The sequence below is a fragment of the Scatophagus argus genome, chromosome 4, assembly GCF_020382885.2.
Source record: "Scatophagus argus isolate fScaArg1 chromosome 4, fScaArg1.pri, whole genome shotgun sequence".
Taxonomy (NCBI): domain Eukaryota; kingdom Metazoa; phylum Chordata; class Actinopteri; family Scatophagidae; genus Scatophagus; species Scatophagus argus.
The window spans coordinates 13,077,716-13,099,946 of record NC_058496.1 but is presented as its reverse complement, the minus strand read 5'-3'; the positions used below and the strand labels follow the sequence as shown (position 1 = coordinate 13,099,946).

The window sequence follows — 22,231 nt, the reverse complement described above, 5'->3', positions numbered from 1 at the left end:
GGTGAGGAAGAGAAGTGGGCGGGGCTTTACTGGTGCAACAGCGCCACTTTTGAGCGGTCCGCTACGTTGTCAACATAACAGACTACAGAAGTTGTTAGTCGGTGGTTGAGATAAACAAAGAGATCAGTGCCACGACGATAGAGACTCCTGTTACATGTTGAAGGTATATTAAATCCTTTTAGTTCCATTAAATGTTATTTAGTAATACATGAAAATACTGATAAAACCATGATAGTTTACGGCTTGTCAGCAGCACTACAGCATGCTAGCGTTACTCTCCTTCCCCACCGATGGTTGTCAGGAGCATAGTTTGTTGGCTGAGCTAACCACCGTTACCTACCACCGGACACCTACAGTTTATAGCATCAGATAGATAATGGGTAAACGGTTCACTCTACTTGTCAATTTAGCAAGTTTCTAATATTAACCAACTAAACCGTAATTCGGCTAGTGTCAGAATAATTAGTGTAAGGTTTAACACTGACGTTCAGTTGTTACATTGATAATTATGATCGATATAAGTAACCGCTCTACGTTGTGTATGTCTGTGTCTATGTTGTTGGCTCTACGAAATGCACTACTAACTGCTGACCACTTGTATCTGACTTCAGAACGATATAGCATGTTCTCCTATTTGTCCCTAGTTGAGCCTGACTGTATGTGGGGACGCCATTGTTGTTGACGGATATCAAAATATACAATCAGAACAGTAGATAAGATAAGATAACCTTGAGTTATATTGAGAAGTGAAAAGTTTGGTTAATTACTTTTTGTTCCTAAGGTCAAAGATGGTTCAAGACAGTGCTCGTATTCGGCAACGGGGTGCCCAAGATTTTATGGCATACTATGACTTCGCCTGCGCCAGACAGGAATCAGTCCCTCTCCCTGCTGTGAAGATGAACCTTGACAAGGAGATGTTGGAATTTAATGGAGACAGGGTCAAAGCCACAGACTGGCCACCCATTCTCAGCTCTGTCTGCATCAACAAACACCTGCACCATATTGCAATAAGTAGCACATACCAAGCTAGTCTCGGTTCTGGAGATGCAGGTAAGGCTGAAAATAAGCCTGGCGCGTTATGTAGACATGTCAACATAAGTTAAATTAGAAACTTCAGTTTTGCATACAAACATTAATCGTTTCACTGCTGATTTCAGATAGAAGGTACTACAAGTCTAGCTTCAGGAAGAAGATACCAGCCATTCGCTCAAAGGACATGACATTTAAGTTGTGCAAGGCCCTCAGAGAGTGTCTGACTGTCTCTCCTAACCTCAAGACTCTGCAGCTTAATGGACTTCCACTGAGAGAGAGGGACCTGATCACCTTGACAAAGGTAAGAATTAACTTGCAGTGCAAACAGTAAAGGTTACTTTTTTTTTTTTATTTATGTGGAGAGACTGGCACAGAATCAGAAGCTCATTTGTATTTACTCCCCACTTCTGTCTTCATTCTCTATTACTCCAATCAATTCCTGAGAATAATTAAGAATTAAGAAGAATTAAGTCTCTATTATAAATTCTGATGAAATCTGCCACATTGTGGGATGTAGGATGAATATTGATTCAAACAGCTGCTCTGTTTAAGAATGAAATTAACTAATAATTTAACTAACAACTCGAATCCACTAAATACTTAACACAACACTTTTTTATTTTTATTCTCATTTTCAAGTTAAAAAAAACAAAACTTTTTTTTGCATGCATTCCTTTCGCATTTTAAGCACAGATTTGTTAAAGGCATACTATATCATGCAAGATTTGTCAGTTGCTGTTTTTAAACACACAAGTAAGCAATTGTGAATAAAGATAATTGATTGCTGAGTCGAATAGCCACTAACACGAAACCTCAGTATTTGACGTTGTGGAAATGAGACTCAACAATCTTTCTCTGGAATTGTTGATGTGCAGAAATGTCCTGAACACAGTATCTGTGGAGATTCTCAGTCATCCAGGTCATATTCACTCGAAGAGTTAAAGCAAGGCATCGGGACTTGTGAAGATAGGCTTGAAGACGTTTCGCTGCTAATCCAAGCAGCTTCATCAGTTCTGATGAAGAACAGATGAAGCTGCCTTGCTTTAACTCTTTGTCCTGAACACAGCAAAATAAAAAGAAAATACAGGCAGAGGGTATCTGCTGATACATACACACCTACACGCTTCTAGTGTGTCGAAAGTGATGATTGAGAGGGATTGCTTTTGTACGGCACTAAAAATTGTATATTTTGAAAAATCTCATATAGTGTACCTTTAAAATCTGTGCTGGTAAGCCACTAACCTTTGCCAAGATGATCTGTCCACCTGATAGGTGTGTCATGGCAGGATGGCGATTAAATTACATAACTATTGCACAGTTGTGCTTTGCACTGGTCACAATGAAAGGTCAGTTTAAAACGTGAGTCTTTTGTGTGCACAACTGAAATCTTAAATCTTTTATTTCAGCTTGTGAAAAATGGGAGCAAAATCATAAGTGTTGCATTTATATCTTTGTTGGGTGTATTAATAATGGTATTCTGGTCCAGGGTTTGGCAAAAAGTGTTTACTTGGAAAACCTGTCTCTGGCTAACTGTCCAATCTCTGATGAGGGCTTAGAGGGTATGTGTATTCACAGTATTATTTCCTTATATTGTTCAAACATCCTGTCACAAGATTGCACTGTATGTGAACATACTGTCTTCATAACTGCCGTTTTCATATGTTTCAGTCATTTGCCAGAGTGTTAAGTATTCTACAAGCATCAGGATGGTGGATTTTACAGGATGCAATCTCACCTGGAGAGGGGCAGAGCACATAGCCAACATCATCAAGGTGAAATGTTATGTCATTTTTAATGATGGAATTATATGTGATTAATCCTCAATCATAAACCCACATCCTGTGAAATGTATTTTCTCAGCATCAGGGAATGCAGAGGCATGGTACGGCATGGGCAGAGTCGCTGAGGTATCGACGGCCACAGCTCGAGGGAATGGGAGGTCTCCGCCGTGTCACCCTTAACTGTAACACTTTGATTGGGGACCGAGGTGCTGCTGCTCTCGCACATGAACTGACGGAGGATCTCTGGGTTAAAGGTCAGTAGGTGTGTGGGTTTCAGAGAATTACAGTGAGACAAAGAGCTTTTGTGTTTTGTCGCTGCTTTCCTCTTTGTAGGCTCAAGGTTTCTGTTTTGTGACTTGCTGAACAGCTGTGGACCTACAGAGATGCGGTCTGTCCAATGAAGGAGCTCGTCGTTTGTTGGAGGCCTTGAAAACTAATTCTACTGTTTGTGTACTGGATATTCGTAGTAACCCTTTAGTCGGTAAGAAGATTCTTTAACCAAAGTCACAGCATACATTTTTGGTATCTGTTCGTTCCACACTGCACTAGTGCATCGTGGGTGTACTAAACATTGCAGCCTGTAGCTGTCGCTGTGGTGCTGTTTTATTTAGCTTGCAGTAAGTAGTGTTTACATCCTAGAAAAAGGCAGTGGATGCCATATAATAGAATAATTACTTTAATGCTGCAGTTGTTCAGAAATAGCAGAATGTTTTTTATTTTCTTTACAGATAAGGTCCTAATTAAAACTATAATAGAGAAAGTGCTGATGAATTCTGATGGACAGCTAACAGAGGTGAGTGTGAGCTAATGTCATCATTCAAAGTCTGAAAAAAACTAATTCAGTTTCTAATTAAATGAGTGGTGTATTTGCATGCATGTTTCAAATCGGTGTTTGTGTCTTGTATCTTTTTTATGTTTTGCCACAGTACTGCTGGATCAAGCCTGCAGGAGCAGAGCCACGAAGAGCTTCTGGTCCAAAGAGGCCAACAGTATCCAGCGCAGTCAGAGGAAAAGCTATATTCAAGATAGGTATGTGTATATTTTTCACAATGCTACATAAAATATGGACGGTCATCTGTGACTTATCCGTACCCACCCATAATTCCATTTTCAACACTGAACATCTACAATGTGTATATTTTTCAGTATGCTGCTAGTTACTTATCTATTGTGTTCATACTTCAGTTGCCGTATTCGTAATTTATAATTAATTTACTTTACTTTTTATTTTATTATATATTTATTTCCTTTTATCATTTCTTGTATAGTGTTTTAAGTGCTTTTATTTTTAGACTATGTGCCTTATCTTTTCCTTAAACTTACGTGACTCCAAGAGGGTCCTGCACAAGAATTCCTATGTGCCTGGACTGTTTGTTTGTGCACAAATGGCAAATAATCTTGAACCAGGGTCATTCACTCACCACCAAATGAAGTGCATTAAACTCTATATGGGCCTTTGCATCAATCTCCAAATGCAAGTTCTCAGTTTCTGGGAGAACTTGCATTTCAACCGCTGTGTTAATGAATTTCTATTTTGTTTACATGGCTCTCTTTCTTGTGCAGCCCCCCGACAAAGATCGGCACCTGGAGGGCGAGGTTCAGCCGTTGATGAAATCCAGAAGACCTATTCCCGTTCCCGTTATGTGCCTTGGCGTGCAGCTGCACGAGCTGGACGCCAGAGGTGAGAAGATGTTGGCACACCACTTAGTTTCTTTTCTAAAAAAGACACTGTATTCCATTTATAAATTCAAGATATTAAAAAAGATGAAAAGCAATAGAGCAAAATTATCAAGTTGGATTGGTCTTTTTATGCTAACTGGTTTGAGCTGAAAATTTGGATGTCAGTTACAGCTCTTTTATCATCAGGTATGGCTGTGATGGTGCACTGTGAAACAAAGATTAATATTATTTTGGATGCATTTGTTTTAGAGGTATGCCTCCTGGAGTCAGTGTGATGGATCAGAGCTTTCAGGTGAGGTTTGTTCATATGCAGTGTATTACTGCTGCATTATCTCAGCCAAGTATAGATTGTATTCATTTGAAATTAATTTGAATTCAAGCATTCATTCATTCCCATGCATTCATCTTCATCTGTTGAAATACACGGTTCTCATCAGGGTGCAGCTACTGTCAAGGTTACTGTGGAGTCAGATTCAGAGGGAGAAGATGCTGGGGAAGAGGAAGAAGTGGTGGTTGAAGTGGAGCAAAGACCATCTTCTCTCAGTCTCCAGGACAGGATCACTGAACGGCAGTTTGAACACATGCAGGTTAGTCACATCAGGCTACCTGTAGTTCCCAAGCTTACTGTTTTTTGGAACTTTTAAAGTTTTACAGACAAAACATAAACAGATTCTTTTGGACTTAATCAGTTTACTTTGAAATACTCTGACCCTGCTGTGGAAATGTGTGTGTGTGTGTGTGTTCTCATGCATGCACTGCAGATGGAGCTAAAAGAGTGTCGTCTGAGGCTGACAGAGGAGCGCAGGGCCAGACTGAAAGCTGAGTCAAGGCTCATGGAGGTAATCAGTGCCTTAAGCATGATATGATGTCAAAAATACTGTTTTGGTTTTTATTTGGTAATTTGGTTTTGGATAATTCCGGTGATTGTGATGCCAAATGAAACTTGTATTATTCTGTCTCAAATTAGGAGAAAACGTCATCGATAATAGGTGAATTTTGCCATATCTTAAAACTGACAGACAGTCATAGTCATATATGTTTTTGAAACATTTAAATGTAATAGTTCACCAAGGGTCTAAGTTAAAGTATAGCACTATATTCATCTACATGGTTTTGTAAATGAATAAACAAGGGAATGACTTCAAGATGCCTTTCTATTCAGTCTTTTTCTTATTTCTGTTCAGTACGAGTTGGAGAATGTCCGCCTTCGTAACACCAACCGCTCCCTGTCAGAGGCGCTAGCAGCCGCTGGTTCTGCAGCAGCACCGTCTGCCACCGGTGCTCTTGAGGATGAGGCAGTTCTTGAGAGCATTGAGAGCTCGTTTGCCAAGTTCCATGCTTTCCTGGATCTCCTCAGGGATGCTGGGTGGGTATTCTTAAAACGTGCAAACCGTACAAACATTTCTCTGTTGACTTGGACTTGTTAATGTTCTGAGTGAACTTTCTGTTTCATTATGTCTACCTGGTCACTTAATTCTGTTCCGTTCATTAGTTGTTGGGATATTTTGACTTTCCCCACATGGGAATCTGTTACACACCCTGTAATTCTAGTGTCATTCTGAAAGGCAAAGTCCCAACAGCTCCCATAGCAGACTGTTTTAAAGTTGACATTTTATACTCAAACTGAAACGAGACACCCTTGTTGCTGGTTTTCTAAGTGGGCTAACATGTTAGCCATGCACTGATACCAACTCCCAGTCGACTATGCAGGTTTTGTTGCTGTATGTTGTTTGTCTTGGAGTCTATTGAAACCGTTATGGACAAACATCCATTCATGTTGATCAACTACTTAATTAATTAACTTGTTTCCTGATATCAGTTCATCATGAAATTCGATTACATGTGGAAAATCACAACAAGTGGTGTATCTAATGTCCATTGCATTGCATATTGATCAGGAGTCGTATTCACAGACTTCAAGAGTGATTTAAGAAAATTCTTGCTGTGACTGTGAACAAGAAAAGTTCAGAAACTTTTGTTTGATTAAACTTTGATTTTGACCCCATTGATGTTACAGCACAAGCCAAGAGGAAGATGAGGGAGGGTGAAAGTGTTGCATTGTAAAGCAACAGGGGGACTGTGAAGGTGCTGGAAGGTCATGATAGACCCAAGTCATCACTGCTGCACAATCTGATGTTTAGTGTTTCATTAACTCACTGTCATTTAGAATTTGGATAATATTTATCCCACCTATTTGTCTTTGCGTAGTTATCTCCTCTGCTTAAGAACCTCTTAAGCCTCTTAAAAGACTCCTAATAGTTTTTCACCTTAGGAGATCCTTTAAGGGCTAAAATGCTTTGTCAGTAACTTTTATTTGTACTAGAATCTACTCTTAAGGGCAAAACTAAGAAGATTTTCTTACAATTTTTATCACTCGGGGCAATCATTAATGCAAAGAAGCACGAGATGTCAAAGTGAAAAGGTCAAGCATTTTAAGACATTTTGTTCTGCATACCCACCAAAGAAGGTCTTCCCATCCAAGTGAGGGTGGAGTGCCAATGAAGTTCTTTTTCTTTTTTTGTAGATGTGTTAAGTTTTCTGTTTCATTCTGAGGTGCTCTTCAAAACCACCAACCTCTTTGTGTTGGTCCAATGGGCTTTGTGTCTCTGGAACCTGATGCTAATCTCTGCAAAGGAGAGTTTCGTTCTGAGAGGATGAGGTTCAATGTGACAGAACCACACCTTTTTTTTCTGTTATTATTTCTTTGTTTAAATCTTTTATTTCTTGTAATAATTCTTTATCTACAGTTTTATTTTGAGGTTATGTCTTTGATCATTGCCCTTGATTTATGCTTAAGGACCATTCTGAAACCAGGCCATAAGATGCAGTCAGCAGGCGGGCACCAAAATCCACCCAGTATTTTCTTTAAACATGGGTTAAGTCTTACTTTAGTGCCAACTTCCCTGCATTTATGTAGCAACAATAGCCTGCAGTTCCATTTGCTGAGTTTTCTGTACTGACTTAATCATCATGATTGTCTGGCTGTTCACCATTCATTCACCTTTCACGCAAACATTCCTCACGCGAACCACAATTTTATCCCTTTACACGGTAGAAAGAGTTAAGCTAATGTCCTTGTAGCACTTCATTTCTGTCTTGATGGTTAAGTAGTCCTATTTTTATAAAACATGTTAAAAGGAGGTGGGCCACATAATAGAAAATCCTTGTGTTCATAAAATATCAATTTACTGGAATTACAGTATGAACAAACCTTAAACCACATACAAATACCAATTCAATGTATCCACAAGTCATTATGTCTTAATGAACGTGGCATTTTGTAGTTTGTGGTGGAAAAAGGCACCTGTGAAAAGTAGCATGTGTTTACATTTCCTGATTCTCAGATTATTTTGGTGTATACTTGAACATTGTTCCAACTTTGTACCTTTACTGTCATTTAAATGCATTTTTCTGTCTTTGTTGTGTAGCCTTGGTCAGCTAGCTTCAATGGCTGGAATTGACAAATCAGATTTGCAGCCTCCAGGAAGACCTCAGCTTTCCTCTACAATAGGACCACATTTAGGTGGTGCAGTTTCACTGACTCAAGGGGAGTATCGGGATGTTGGGACAACAACTGTTGATTCAACTTTGGTAAGGGTTTGAAAAGCGATGTTTGAGTGCTCAGTGTTTCACTTTCATGTTTACACTGACTCCAAAATTACTGTCAGCCCCACCAAGAAAAGACTGCAATACTTCTGTCACTGACTTTTCCACTACTCAAGCCACAAACATATTCAGTTCAACTTCCCACCTTATTACTCTGCAGTGTAGAAACCTTGGCTTTTTTTAAATTGACTGCAACCTCACTTTAAACAGCCACATTAAATTCTTTTTTAAAACTTCAGATTTCTAAAATTGAGCTGTTTCTTTCTGCAAGTCATCAGTTTTTTATTTAATCCTCCTTTAAACTCCTTTTTGCTCATCTGCAGCAAAAAGTCTGTCTTCTCTCTACAGTTAATCTAAAATGCAGCCACATTTTAGAGCACATAGAAAGAGCACATCATACCTTATCCTTTTATCTATGCACTGACTGCTTGTTAGTTTTAAAGTTGATTTTAAAATTTTACTTATGGCTTTTTAAGCCTAGAACAGTTTGGTTCCAAGCTACTGCTCTGGCTTTTAAATTGCCCATTTCCAAATTTCCAAATGGTTAATTTAATGATTAGTCTTTCAGTCTCCTTTTTTCTCCAATTTCTGTCTTTAGGGATGCAGCGTCCCACCTGTCCCCTCTAGTAGACCGACTGACACCACTGCTCCTAGATCTTTATCCTCTGTCAGAGAGGATGAAGACAGGCTGCTAAATGTGACCTTCAGTCAGACCTCTGGACCTGCAGTAGACCTTGGTTTAGGTAGAGAAGGGGAACCAGATAAGCCAGACTCGCGTTCTGAGCACAGGTTCTGTAGCCAAACACCCTTTGATGAGGTTTACTTTGGTGAAACTTTACAGACTCAATCAAGCCATCCCAGGAGCAACAGCAACACTCACAGAAGCATCGAGTCTCATGGTGGATTGTCCGGAAGATCAAGCATTAGTGACCTTTTAAGTGATAAGGCTGAGTCTGTTGGATCAGTGGGTTCAAGGAACAGGGGAAAGGGAAGACTAGTGACAGTGGGTCAGTCAGAGTCAGAAGGGTCAGACTATCCTGGGAGGGAGACTCTGGACCAGATCAGGTCTCTGGGCAGACTGGTAGGCCAGTCAGATAATGAATCCTTCTGACCATCTGGCCAAAAAAAATAGACCTCTCGATGTTTGTTCACAGAGCTATATTCTAGATTAGTTCTTTTTGTTACTTTTTAAGAGTGTTCATTTTAAAAATGCTGTGCTCTGGATTATATACATCTTTTGAGTCGAGATTTAAAATGTAAGAATTCTTACATCTTCAATCTGAATTTAATTTTAGGGAGAAAATTAGATGAATTAGACATCTTGTTGCACTGTCAAAGCAGAGCCTAAGTTGAAATTCCCACGAAATTAAAATGTTTAGTTTCTGGTTAAGGCAGTGGTGTCACAAAATGCATTGTAATGTATATTTTTTGTATTTATATTTGATCCCTTTTTAAATAAAGAGTTGTTTTTGCAAAAATGTTGTGCTTTGGTCATGCCGTGTACAGAACTGTAAAACTGTTTAATTCAGTAAAGCGAGAGAGTTAGTACACCTTTGAGTTTTCAAGCCAACCCCACCGCAGTCAAATCTAAATTTTAATCCCCAAATAAAGTTCTCCTTAATCTGTTCCATCTTGATTTATGCTTACACTTTTTTTCTTTTTCTTTTTTTTTACAGAATAATGTGTTTCAGAAATTCAACATTGTCAACTAATACTTAGTTCTCAGTACTCAGTTCTCAGAACTTACTTAGTGTTGACTAATAAAAATGAGTGTGATGTCACACAAACCCTGAAAGGAGAGAGCCTGGTTAGCTATATGCATTGCAAGAATTTTCCTGTTCCCACTGTTGTCTGATCCTGGCTAGATTTTTGCTGGATAACATTTTGTACCTGTACTAGCTTTCTCGAAGAACAAACTGGAAACAGTTCTGAAGCATCCAAGTTCAATTAGCAGGACTGTAATCAACTTATTGCATTTACTTGTTGACAGTGTCTTTTGGTCATGTGTGCTGAGAGACATGGGGAATGGGACCAAAGTGTGAATTTTGTGGGTTAGACTGGGACATACTGTTCTGCTGGTGTATGTGTTCTTTCCATTTCAAGTGAGCAAACACCACTGAATGCCAGAAGTTCAGCTCTCTGCATGAGTTCAAAATGTCTCCTCATTGTTATTTAGCTTTGCTTTTTTTTCCGGGTTGTCTTTTTGTTGTTATTAATGCACTGATAGTTTAAAAGCTGACTGTAGAGACTTTATTTCTTATGTGTAGTACAAAGACAGTAGTAGAAAGTATTTCCATCAAAAACTTCCATTTGTCGCATCTGCTTTTTGATGATAAAGAACATAAATTACTTTAGAAGTGGGAACAGTTTCTTAACTGTTGTGCATTTGAATGTACATGAGCACGGGTGGGACTGTGTTGTCCCTGGACTGTGTGTCACAGTGGTCCATGATGTTTGAGGGCATGATATGAAACTATTTCCATAGCAGCCTGGGTCACTGGACCATAACTTAATGCTGTAGCAGTTGCATTAAAGCTAAGTCAAACTTCTTTTGTCACATTTGATTGAGGCAATTATCAATTAATCATCATAAGGCTATTTTCAAGAATTAAGAATCACTTTATTGACAGTATATATGTTTTTACATACACACACCGAATTTGTCTTCTGCATTTAACCCATCCTTAGTTGAACACCCATGCAACACCCAGCAAATTACATGCAGTGAAACACACAGGACCAGTGGGCTGCCACTGTCAGACGCCCAGGGAGCAAATTGGGGGTTGAGTGCCTTGCTCAAGGGCACATCAACTATCTAACAGGGGTGAGCATTTTTCTCATTAATCACTTCACCGCACCCAAATGTTTCCTGCCCTTCCGGTGGGGAATTCGAACCGACGAACCTCAGATCACAAGCCGCTTCTCCAACCTCTTTAGTTTATAAATATGCCTGTTAACACTTAATAAACCATGATCATTAGTTACTTAGTTTACTTTGTCTTTTTGTCAGCTTCAACTGATATTTGTGAGCAAGTTGTGGGCATTTAACCAATATCAGCATATCTTAATAGTCAATAAGTTTTTATTGTCATATCAAACATACAGACATATGATGACCAGAGTGCCAGATGACCAGATTCATATATTAAGAGTTGGGCAATATTGTTTCCTGTGTTGTACACTTTAAAATAAGACTCCATTTTACAAATCGTAAATGTTAATAAGTCATCAATAAATGGTGATGTATTTTACCCTGTGCAATAAGGCTGCCTTTTGTAAGTCTAAAGGTTAGTGAGTCATTAGCAAGATTAATGAGAAGGAAGCAATAACTTTAACCTGTCAAGTGGTGAGCTTTCACCAATGTAGGAAACTGTATTCTAACTCATTTATAACTGTTTATTATAATTTATAATGTGTAGAAATCTTAATTCGCAACCTAATTATAAGCCATTTGTAAATCCTCTATGAGGGTAGTCTGTTTTAAGTGGTGACACATTGACTGTATGTGTCAAAGCGGAACATGTGAGTTGTAGAGCAGTCAGACCGAAGATTTAAGGAAGCACTGAGGAAGCTGCGGCCGCCGATTGCTGGTTTACATGATGGGATATGGTGTCCTTAGTGGTTTCCTGTAATTTAGAGTTAGGGTCATTTAGAAACTCTGAAAGTTCCTTATCGCCTGGCCTGTATGAGTCATAAATTACGGATAGAGGCGCAGTGGTAAGTGGTCAGATCAGTTTTGGTTAGGTTGTGTTTAGAGTGATGAAAAATCTGAAAAGCCTTGAAGGTGCAGAACAAGGGTTTTATCACTCGTGTAATAAAACAATGGGCTGTCATGCCACCCAATATTGATAGTCCAGCATATGTGCTGTTAGCTGTATGAATGAGTGTTTCACTATCAAAGGCCACATTGATAAGTAAATTATCAAAGTTCTTCCGCTTCTTTCAGTGCCATAGAAATTCTATAATATAATTTTGTTATCATCACAGCACACATTCCCAGACTCTACTTTGCACCGTCAGTCCCAGCACTGCCAGGACAAAGTGAGGGGTTAGGGAAAATGAAAATGGCTGCCGTGTTTTATAATCTCCACTGTAACTATTATATAGCTATATCTGCTTCACAGATATGGAGACCACTGACGTCGCACTAAGAGCAAATAACGTGTTGTGAGGAAAACAGAAAGAAGCAAAAAAAATCAGTAAACACACATGAAAATTGATAATAATAATAATACTAATAATAATAATACATTTTATTTGAAGGTGCCTTTCAAAACACCTGAGGTCACCTTACAGGGCATAGAAAATTAAAGCACAGAAACAACACTATATGACATTAAAACAATTTCAATGGATAAAATCGTTGAAAACTGAGAAATTAAAATGGCTGGAAAGTAAGCAAGTAAAACCCTCAGACTGAATATGTCATTTTAAAGAGATGAGTTTTGACACATGTTTTGAAAGTGGGGAGGGAATCAATATCACGGAGGTCTGGAGACAGGCAGTCTCAAGGGGGCCAGAGTGGCTGAACCCCAAAGTGGTCAGAGGGGCAGATGGAACAGTGAGGTGAAGGACGAAGAAGACCTAAAGGGTGCCGCAGGGTGTGTTAATGTGCAGAAGTTCAGAAAGGTATGAAGGAGTGAGGTCATGGGTGGCCTTAAAGGTGAGACGCCGAATTTGGAAGTCAATTAGGTGTTTGACCAGGAGCCAGTGGGGCTGCTGGAGGACAGGAGTGATGTGATTAATGGAGGGAGTCCTGGGGATGATGCGAACTGCAGAGTTCTGGACCAGTTGCAGTTTATGGATGAACTTAAGAGGGAGACCAAAAAGCAGAGACGTGATGTGTGGCAGTGCTGGTAGGTGTGAGAAATGGGCGGAGGCTATTAATCTTGCTATCCAGCCACGTTAGCAAACTTTAGATAGATTGCTTTATAGTTGAAATTGCTCTTTCAGTTTTTATATTGTTGACTGATTCTGATTCTTGAAAATTGTTTTTGATTTTTTTTATCATTTGAAAAACAGAAAAACACTTACGTAAAAGAAAATATGCTGACCTAGTGATATTACTGTGAGCCTTGAATGATAGTGTGCTGTTGAGGATGACACCCAGACTCTTGACTCGGGGGGAGGGAAAAACTGAGGTGTTATCAATATTGATGGAGAAATTTTCAGATTTTGACAGGGCGGATTTTATGCCAATTAGATGAACCTTATTTTTGCAACTGTTTAGTTTGAGAAAGTTATTTTAAAGCCAGACAACCACTGAGTTATGTGGGTGGGAGGGTGGAAGAGGGTTCGATGGACAAACTTCCCAAATTGACAAATTTCGAAATATTTCAGTGAAACTAAATCAGTTAACCATTGCTGCTTCATGCTAAACCTTCATCATGGTCACAAGATACAAGGTCAGCATCTACACTGAGTGAACATAATGTAATTTTTGTCTAAAATGACTTACAATAAGAGCATTTAAACTTCAGGAACCGCTGAAGGAACTGCTGCATGAAAAATACAGGCTACTGTGTGTATTTAAAAGAGGTCTGACTATGTTTGCTCAGTATGTGAGTTTCAATGGCACCAAATGATCTTTGCACTGAAAAACAGCACAAGGTAAAGGAATAGATGACTCAAATGAAAATGTTATGATCTGACCTCAGCTGAAACACAGTCAATATACAACTGACAAGAGGATGACAGTTTTGCAAAGGGTTTAAAACAATAATATTTTCATTCAAGTGCAGCATAAAGCAAATGATCTGAAACCGATTACACCCAGAACATCAGCCATCTTTAGCTGTAACAACTGACAGCCATGAAAAAATAAGTAATTAAATGCAGCTAAACAATCACCAACATCACTATCAACAACATTCATCATCACTAAGACATCACACATATGCACTATCCTGTCCTAAATTAGTTTTTAAGATTGTCCAGTCACCAGAGTTTTGTATTACACCATGAAATGAAATAAAATAGTATTTCATTTAAGAGAGCACCAATGATGCAACATTCTTACATTAGCAGAAACGCCACCCTGCATTTTGATGACGAGTGTAGCGACATGTCTCATAAATGTCCCTTTTTACAATTACAGCCAAAGTGATAATTAGTAGGCTTTGGCTGGAGATTGATGAATGCACACAGATAATATCACTGTAATCTAGGAATATATATCTATAGAATCGGAGGAACAAGAAGCTCAGTGCCCTCTTCTAAATTATTCCAGTTGATGAATCAACACAGCACCTTATCAGTTGTTTGACCACTCAGCAACGGCAACATGAATCCATTATCAGAATCCTTCATCAAATGAAGATAAATGTCTTCTCGTCGCTGCCACACAGTAATCAGGTCTTGTTATAAAACAGGTGTTTTGTGGGGGCAATCCAGACTGTTGCTTCATTATTACGTAACACTGGCTGTCGGCCATTTTATGGTTGACCTGGCACAGAGAAAACCTGAGGAGATTTAGAAAACTCACCTCCCTGATACAATGTGTGCTTTCAGAAAAATCTGATCCGTGTTGTTTGTTTTTTGTTTGACCAAAGTGATGATTCTTGTTGAGTGAAAAAGAGGCTGAAACTGAGAGAAGCTATCACTGAGAAGGGTAGGACGGGACTGATTTCAGAGGTGTAGATATTACTGATGTCTACAATAGCTGAACTGATTCAATTCACTGGCCTTTGGTCGCTGCAGACTTTATCATTATTATTAGGCCATAGGTTTTTACAGTGGACAACCAAAAATACAAAACAAAAGCAAAGACTAAAGTTTCTAACTGGATACGTGCAACTGACGGAGAACGAAGGATCAATATTCACGGTCACTATAGCTGTAACTATTGTGAGCTAATTGTACAGGAATAAGGAATTTGGTTTGTACAGTCTTCAATGGCAGCTTATCCTTTAAATTCATTCATAATACATACACACTAAGACACATTTAACACTTGTTTGTTGGCAAAAGACATGCCAGTTGTGCACAGAAGTCACGTACACTCTTATCAGTGTACCAGCATAACATCATCTATTTACTAGTCAAGGTAATGATGACCAATCAATAATGTACTTGAACCAAAGTACAGATGGAGACACAAACATTAGTTTGCGTGCCAGCCTGATGCCAGACAGGGTTTATCTGATAATAAACCTGGCATCAGGCTGGCAGACAGGGTAACTGTACAGCAACTATAACTGTAATACAGTAACTGTGGAAACTGCATTTCCAGTGGAAACCACATTTCCACAGTTACTGTATTTTAATTGCATGTAGCCATCATGTGTTATTAGCCGACATTGATTAAATGTTATAAAGAGATACCAAAGCTACACAGTAAATACAAAAAACGAGGACCACACAATAAAGTGCTCTGTGAAATGATAATGGAGTTTAATGGTCTACAATTATGGCCAGATTAATCATTTACTGCATCACATAAATCATGCATGCATTTGACAGTGTTATGTGAGGCGCTATGCTGTAAAAACTGCACACTATATACATACAACTACAATGAAAATATGCCAGAATCCTGAGAAAAATGAGCTTTACCTAAACATACTGTGTGCTAATAATACAAAACAGTCCCTCCACAACACTCCCCTGGTTGAAACTTGAGTATGAATACATTTAGGAGTCACACGGGCGCTTGCTGATTCAAACAATCCTTGGGTGAACAGTCTAACCTGCGAATAAATTAGAGCCACTTCACTTTTAAAAACAACACAACTCTAAAGCTTTACATTTCTTCTTCCAAATGCAAATGGAACAAAATTTGTTTCCAATCAGATTATACAAACAATGTTACATTTCATCACGATTTTCAACAGGTGTTAAGACAATTTTGAGTGTTATAAATTGACAGTAAATACAGCTATAAAAGTGCTCAATTGATAACAAAATTATTGATTGCAGAACTGTTTTCCTTCCCTTGAGACATAAAATTTAAGACAAACTCTGTGACAGCAATACCCCACCCCACCTTTTTCTTTTTTTTTTTCTTTTTTTTGCTAAATGCTAAAACTATTTTTTGACTATGGGCCATAACTTTACAAAAGTGTGGTTACACAGGTCGTAGAGAGATAGGAATGTTGTTATTGGAAAAGGGTCTCCTCCGGCCCAGCAAACAAAAGGCAGATTCAATCCATGTCCAAGCCTATTCATGCATTCGTCCTGTGCTCATCAGTATTTGCCAAGCTCACACTGGGCAGTGATAAAGCCATTCTAATTACTGGTTTGTCCTTTTGAACTGGGCCGCTCCTGATTTTTAAATGGGTGCTTAGTCACAGTAGGTCCACATTTTGCTTCCCCAGCAGTTTCCCTTGAATCAATTTCACAACATTGTCATTTTAAATGCAACCGTCTTGATCATTCGGAGCCTCCTTTGGTGACCACTAGTTGTTCTCCTGTGAAACTGTGGTTTCCTAAGAAAAGAGTGGAAAAACGTAACGTGTTAGAGCATGGGTTCAGGTCATTAGTCTCTGAAATACAATAAGTGAGCCCTGCAGAAGCCTGGATTATTCAAAGTCAGGTTTGTTCCAACCTGTTAGAGCACCTAACTAGTCATCTGTCAAAGAACAGAACAAAACAAAACACAATCGTTGAGCGCTGCGGGGTGTGAAGAGTTAAGTTCATTATGTACTCACATATACGTGATTCTATTATCTTATCTCCTCCGTTTGGTGTTGCAATGTAATGCACTTGCACTGTTATGGTCAAGGTATGCTTACACAACTTGTATATTTCAGATAAGGCCACTGTTGTTGGCAAACTTGCTGCAGCAGACTGAGGTCCCATACTGCAGACACTCCTGTTTAACATCTTTACCTTACCTGTCTTATTTTCATTTGTCTGTAATTGATTTTATCAAATGTGCAGCACTCTTGATTACATATGCTATTTGAAAGGCTAACTGAATTTAATACTCCCTGTTACAACGTGGTCAATAAATAACATTTTTTTGCCTTCTAAAGCAACCTTTTCATTAAAACAGCAGCAAATGGAAACATATTTAATGGGTCTTCTTGAATCTTCAAGGGGTGCTGATTTAATTGCTTGTAGGCTGTGCTTCATGAGAGCAGCAAGACGCTATTAAAACTTCCCACTTCCTGCTCAGGAGACTGGGGGGTGAGGAAGTCTCTTTGTTCAATTAACTGTTTAACTGATGTGCACTGATTTTTTGCTGTGCTGATATGTAGACTGACTAGGATTTGAACTCTCACAATATGCATTTTTATGTATGTATGCAAACATATCCTTTCGGTTTATATAGTAAATGTGTGTGTCAATTCAGTTATCTTCAAAAAGAAAGGTTTAAATAAATCTTGTGTGTTCAGTTGTTGCTAACATATGTAGAAACCACTCTTAGCGTTTTGAACACAGTGCTCCAGTTATTAAAGTCTTTGTTCATGTTGTCATAATATCACATTTCTTTTGGGCTTAATTTCCCTCATAACTTTCCCCCACCGAATTTGAAAAGGTTTGACCTTCCAAAGAATAATAAATACTCATGGTGAGGGTTTTTCTTGTCTAAGTATGAATCAGAAGAAGAGATTTCTTTTCCTGGTTAATGTCAATTTTCATTGAATATGTATATATTAAAGCCAGAAAAGTCCCTTACAAAAGGAGTTCTCTCTCCATATTTGCTCCAGAAGGTCATCTTGACAGAGTTCCTGTGCCCTGTCCGCTGGTCAAAGGTCTGGCAGGATTGGAAAGGGGGGCTGTACAGATGCAAACTCACTGCACCCTCCGTGTGGCTCACATTTTCCACACGATGCAGGCCAATGGAGTCTAAAATGTACACACGCAAACATAGAAAGAAATATACATTTACACATTAACATATGCCACTGGAATGCTGTGAAATGAGGCTCGCAGACAGTTTCTGGCAGTGCTAAAACCATTAACTAAGACCAAACATTACACCAGGGCTCTGTTGGCTTTGGGGAAATACTCAGTCAGCAGAGATTTGGGGAGAGACCTGAATACTATTCATTGTTAAGTCAGAACTGGCTGTTAACTCCTGTGAGACCATTATAACATTACATAACTGTAGGGGTTGGAAACTTTGCTATTATCTATGCTATTAAAAAAAAGAAAGAAAAAAGAAAAAACATATTACATTGCTGAACAGATGCAGTCATGTCTGAGTCACATCAGTGAATCTCCTGTAGAACAAACATTTTGCCTAAAAGATGTTTGTTCTGTTGCACTTGTACAATGTATGATTATTTTTTGAGTGTTTCACCATGTTAAGAAGCAGATTCACAACTTGCCCCCACACACAAACAAGTATTAATAGAACTAAAAGGTATTAACAGTGAAGAAGGGGAAACGATCAGCTCTAATTAAAAAAGACAATCGGCACACGGTCTGGTTTCTCACCATTTATATAAGCAACCTCGTTTTCCTGGAGGACTCTCTGTGACTTCTGGACCATATTTCCACGTGATTTGTTGTCCGGCCACTCAAACAGCGTCTCCTTCAGCTGTCCTTGCAGCAGCTTCAGGAAGCAGTGGGAGTCTGTGTGGTCATGGATGCTACTGCAAACGGCAAGAAACACAGAGCCATATAGCGTCAGAACATGTCCTCTCTCGGGACCCTTGGACCAAAAGCAGCACTACAAATCTGTCCCATAAAGACTTTTCAGCGATTCGGTCAAACGGTGAGACAGCATTTGAGTTTTCAGGAATTCTGGCTCTCTTGTTCTCGCTTTATAAACTACTACAATGAAGCATAATACAACGTAATGCCATTTTAACACCTGATAATGGCTAGAACATGTTTTACAGGGACAATGAGATTTTACCACATAACGACTGCAGCAGGGAGACAGCAAAACAAAGGTCTTTGCACTTGTGAAAAACAGCACACTGCAGAACATCCTGATATTATCAAACCATTATCTGATCCTCCTCCATTTCTATCGACTTCAGGAGTTCCGCTGACATTTGCTGACATGGTAGGACATTCGACAGATATCAAATGCCTGCCTGCAGAACATTGGACTCTCTCTATTAACTTGATTTACTTATTGCCACTGAATAGCACTTAGACATGTGACCTACAATTTCTATAATAAGCGGTAGGCTGGTAACATGACATGTTGTTAAAACTTGAAATGAAAAACACTAGCACTGTGTTTTGTAAATAATAATAAAGTTTTGTTTTGTTATTTCACTTATTCATTTGCACGTAGGAACAGCTCACCTGCCGTGCCCTTCTCCCCAGCACAGAATCATGAGATTAAACTTCCCATTACCCTTGTCCACCAAGTTCCTCGTGTACCTGCCAAAGAACACAATCTGTTAAATGAACAGGGAGCTAGATGGTACATTGTGCATTCGTGCTGTTGTTCGATTGCGGACTACAGTGTCTCAAAGAAGGCCAGAGGAGGACTAGTCAGGAAATGGAAAATGTCGTGCTTAAAACATTGAATAATGTGTTCCAAACATGTTCATTAATATATTTTGACCAGTACACCAGCTTAACGAGGTTTATTTGATCTAAACGTCTTTTCCACACAGTAAACCTGTTGCATTACTGTTTTACCAATTACTGTTAAAAACGCGTGGGGGAGAGAGTGATATTGGCTCCAATTTCATTTTCCAGAAGAATCTCGCATAACGCTGCACAACAAGGGAGGGACAGACAGCAAAGAGGTCACTGACACTTTGCTCATTTTGTTTGCACACACAACATTAAACGTCCCATTTTGCTCCTCTGTCTGCAGATATTTTGGTGACAGCTCACTGGTGGGCTAACAGTACAAGCATCCATCCCTGAAAAAAAATAAATCAGCGGGTGTGTATCCGCTCTCAGAGGTGATTGGATGGTCCACTGACCCTCCCTCCACTGACCCCTCACTCATCAAAACACTGGGAAACGGGAGCTTTAGAAAAGTTTTTCAATAGATTTAGTGGTGGGGGGGCGGCGGGGGCTTACTGCACAGATAAACATTTTGAAGAGTATGAGCTCGGTGTTTAAGTGGCGTTTATAAATGGTCTGCATTGGTATAAATTATGCAAAAATTATTCAAACAAGTCTTGTTTTCTCTTCCCCCCCCCCCTTTTCTATTCAAATGAGGTGTGACGAAAGCTGGTCTTCTGCGTGGAAACAAAGGCTGGTTTTCATTCAAACACGAGAACAACGCTTTCTAAATTGATCGAATTGTACAAATTTTATAGATGCGTTCAAATCCTAAATTCATGATATTTTTTCTTTTTCAAGTACAGCTTTTATCTGCAATCAGAAGTGCTTTTGGATTAAGATTAAGTAAGAGCAGCAGACATTAAATAAAGACTCAATATAAATAAAGACTCAATATAAAGAAAAAAAAATAGATGATTAGATAATATTTGAATTAGTTAAAAGAAAAAAAAACACAGGCCAATGTGACAGTCAAGGCTACAGAACAAAAGTGCAAAGTGCATCAGCATAATAAATGAGTGATATCTGATTAGTTCGCTGCAGTAAATATGAGCAGGACTATAAAAACTGCTTTACCTGAACTTGTCAAACTTTGCATATTTCATCCACTCCTGAGGCTTGCTCTCATAAGATTCCATTATATTTTGGACCTCCTCAACATTGATGCTGTCACTTGCGAAGATGTTATGCAGGATCTTTATCAGGTCCTCCAGAGATTCTGGCTTCACCACCTCGGTTTGCTCCATCTCTCCTCGACCTGCGCTGGAAGTTTCTTCTTGACTCAAAACAACAGGTTTCTCTTACCAACTTTATGCAGTCGTTTACTTTTTATAGGCCAGCGCCGTAATTTGGAGGCGAGCAGTGCTGGACCGTACCATTATGGAAAAAGGTGAACGCCCACAGCACATAGTCCAATTGAAGTCAGATTTATTATAAGCGCATAATGAAATACTGCAAAAACGTATGACTGCACTTTCATCACGCTTGATCCGTAGAAACTGAACGACTTTTGTCTTTTATTTTGCATGTTCTAATAAGAAAAAGTGGATTAATCTCACACATTAAGAATTGGACTAATCCTCTTTGAGTCCAATTCCACCACGTTGTCAGAAACACAACCTCCCCCTTTCCAGCTCTCTTTCTCACTGGGGCATTTCTCCAACAATAGTTGCCCAAAACCTCTTTGTGGGTCCAGTCCTCAGAAACACAAATCATCAGTGCGCTGTTTAAGGTGTGTAGCCTCGGAACTGCAGCCTCACAAGCAAGTGGGGATGGAAAAGAAAAACGTGGGAAAAAAAGCTGAATGGTATCAGAATGTTTGGCAAACACAAAACTGTTGTTTCTGGTTGAACATTGTTTATTTTTAGGCCTTTTAATCACCCCTGTTTTGGTTGCTATAAATCAAGAGATTATGACAGCTCTTGTGCAAGCGCATGAAAGAACAGATTCACAATGAAATCAGCCTAACTCTGCTCAAAAGGATGAAAATGCCAATTATTAAAATATGTGAATGTATGAACAGAAAAAGGGGAAAGAAGGAAGTGAATCATTAATACTGCAGATACTTAATGGTTTACTACTCAATTCAATCGGGTAACTTTTGTTCACTTCTCCGAGGTATCTTGCAAGTCAAACAAGATAATCTGGTGATGGATCATCCCAAGACGTGCAGGTGTGAGTGAAGTATTTGTTGTAAACTGCTCAAGCAATTTAACCTGTATTTTCTCAGGAAAATATCCAAAAAGTCCCATGTTAAGACATAAAGGAAGAAGGGATTGCACGTATCGGTAAAATGAAAGTGTCAAAAACCAAGGTCCTCATTGAGGAGCTGCTACACATTCTGAGAGTTAACTCTAATGACACACCGTTTCCATCTGAAATGTGTTTTCCAAAATCAAAATCCTGCAGCAAAGTGTAGCTTCAGATCTCAGCCTCAATTATACCTCTGAGTCAAACTGAGTAAATGCTTTGATTTTCCACCTGCCTGTGCATGTGTGTGTCTCGGAGTGTGCATGTTTAAGTTAACAAAAAAAAAACAACAACTGTGAGACAGACAAAATCAGACACAAACAGACTGACAGACACAAGGAGAGACACTCCTGTCCAAGATTTTATGTGTCTGTTTGTCAGCCTGTCAGCCTCTCTTAATTTACAGTCAATCATAAATCTTTGGTATGAATGGAACAAAACCCTTCACAGAA

At 39.0% G+C, this 22,231-nt stretch overlaps 2 protein-coding genes across 2 annotated transcripts; one reads left to right on the top strand and one right to left on the bottom strand.

Annotated features, from left to right (window-relative positions):
• On the top strand, positions 1 to 9,750 carry cep78 (centrosomal protein 78). The gene is made up of 16 exons (XM_046387846.1): positions 1 to 163; positions 782 to 1,050; positions 1,158 to 1,333; positions 2,519 to 2,591; positions 2,701 to 2,804; positions 2,893 to 3,067; positions 3,181 to 3,294; positions 3,542 to 3,606; positions 3,740 to 3,842; positions 4,377 to 4,494; positions 4,743 to 4,785; positions 4,931 to 5,080; positions 5,255 to 5,332; positions 5,678 to 5,859; positions 7,922 to 8,084; positions 8,698 to 9,750. Exons 2-16 carry the CDS (start codon positions 789 to 791, stop codon positions 9,208 to 9,210), a joined length of 2,319 nt encoding a protein of 772 aa, XP_046243802.1. The 5' UTR covers positions 1 to 163; positions 782 to 788; the 3' UTR covers positions 9,211 to 9,750.
• A 5,717-nt stretch (positions 9,751 to 15,467) lies between these two features.
• Positions 15,468 to 20,847, bottom strand: cdo1 (cysteine dioxygenase, type I). The gene is made up of 5 exons (XM_046387844.1): positions 20,607 to 20,847; positions 19,311 to 19,388; positions 18,486 to 18,643; positions 17,722 to 17,891; positions 15,468 to 16,525 (listed from the first exon to the last, which is right to left on the bottom strand). The coding sequence occupies exons 1-5, from the start codon at positions 20,774 to 20,776 to the stop codon at positions 16,496 to 16,498; spliced, it is 606 nt and encodes a 201-aa protein (XP_046243800.1). The 5' UTR covers positions 20,777 to 20,847; the 3' UTR covers positions 15,468 to 16,495.
• Between the last annotated feature and the right edge of the window lie 1,384 nt (positions 20,848 to 22,231).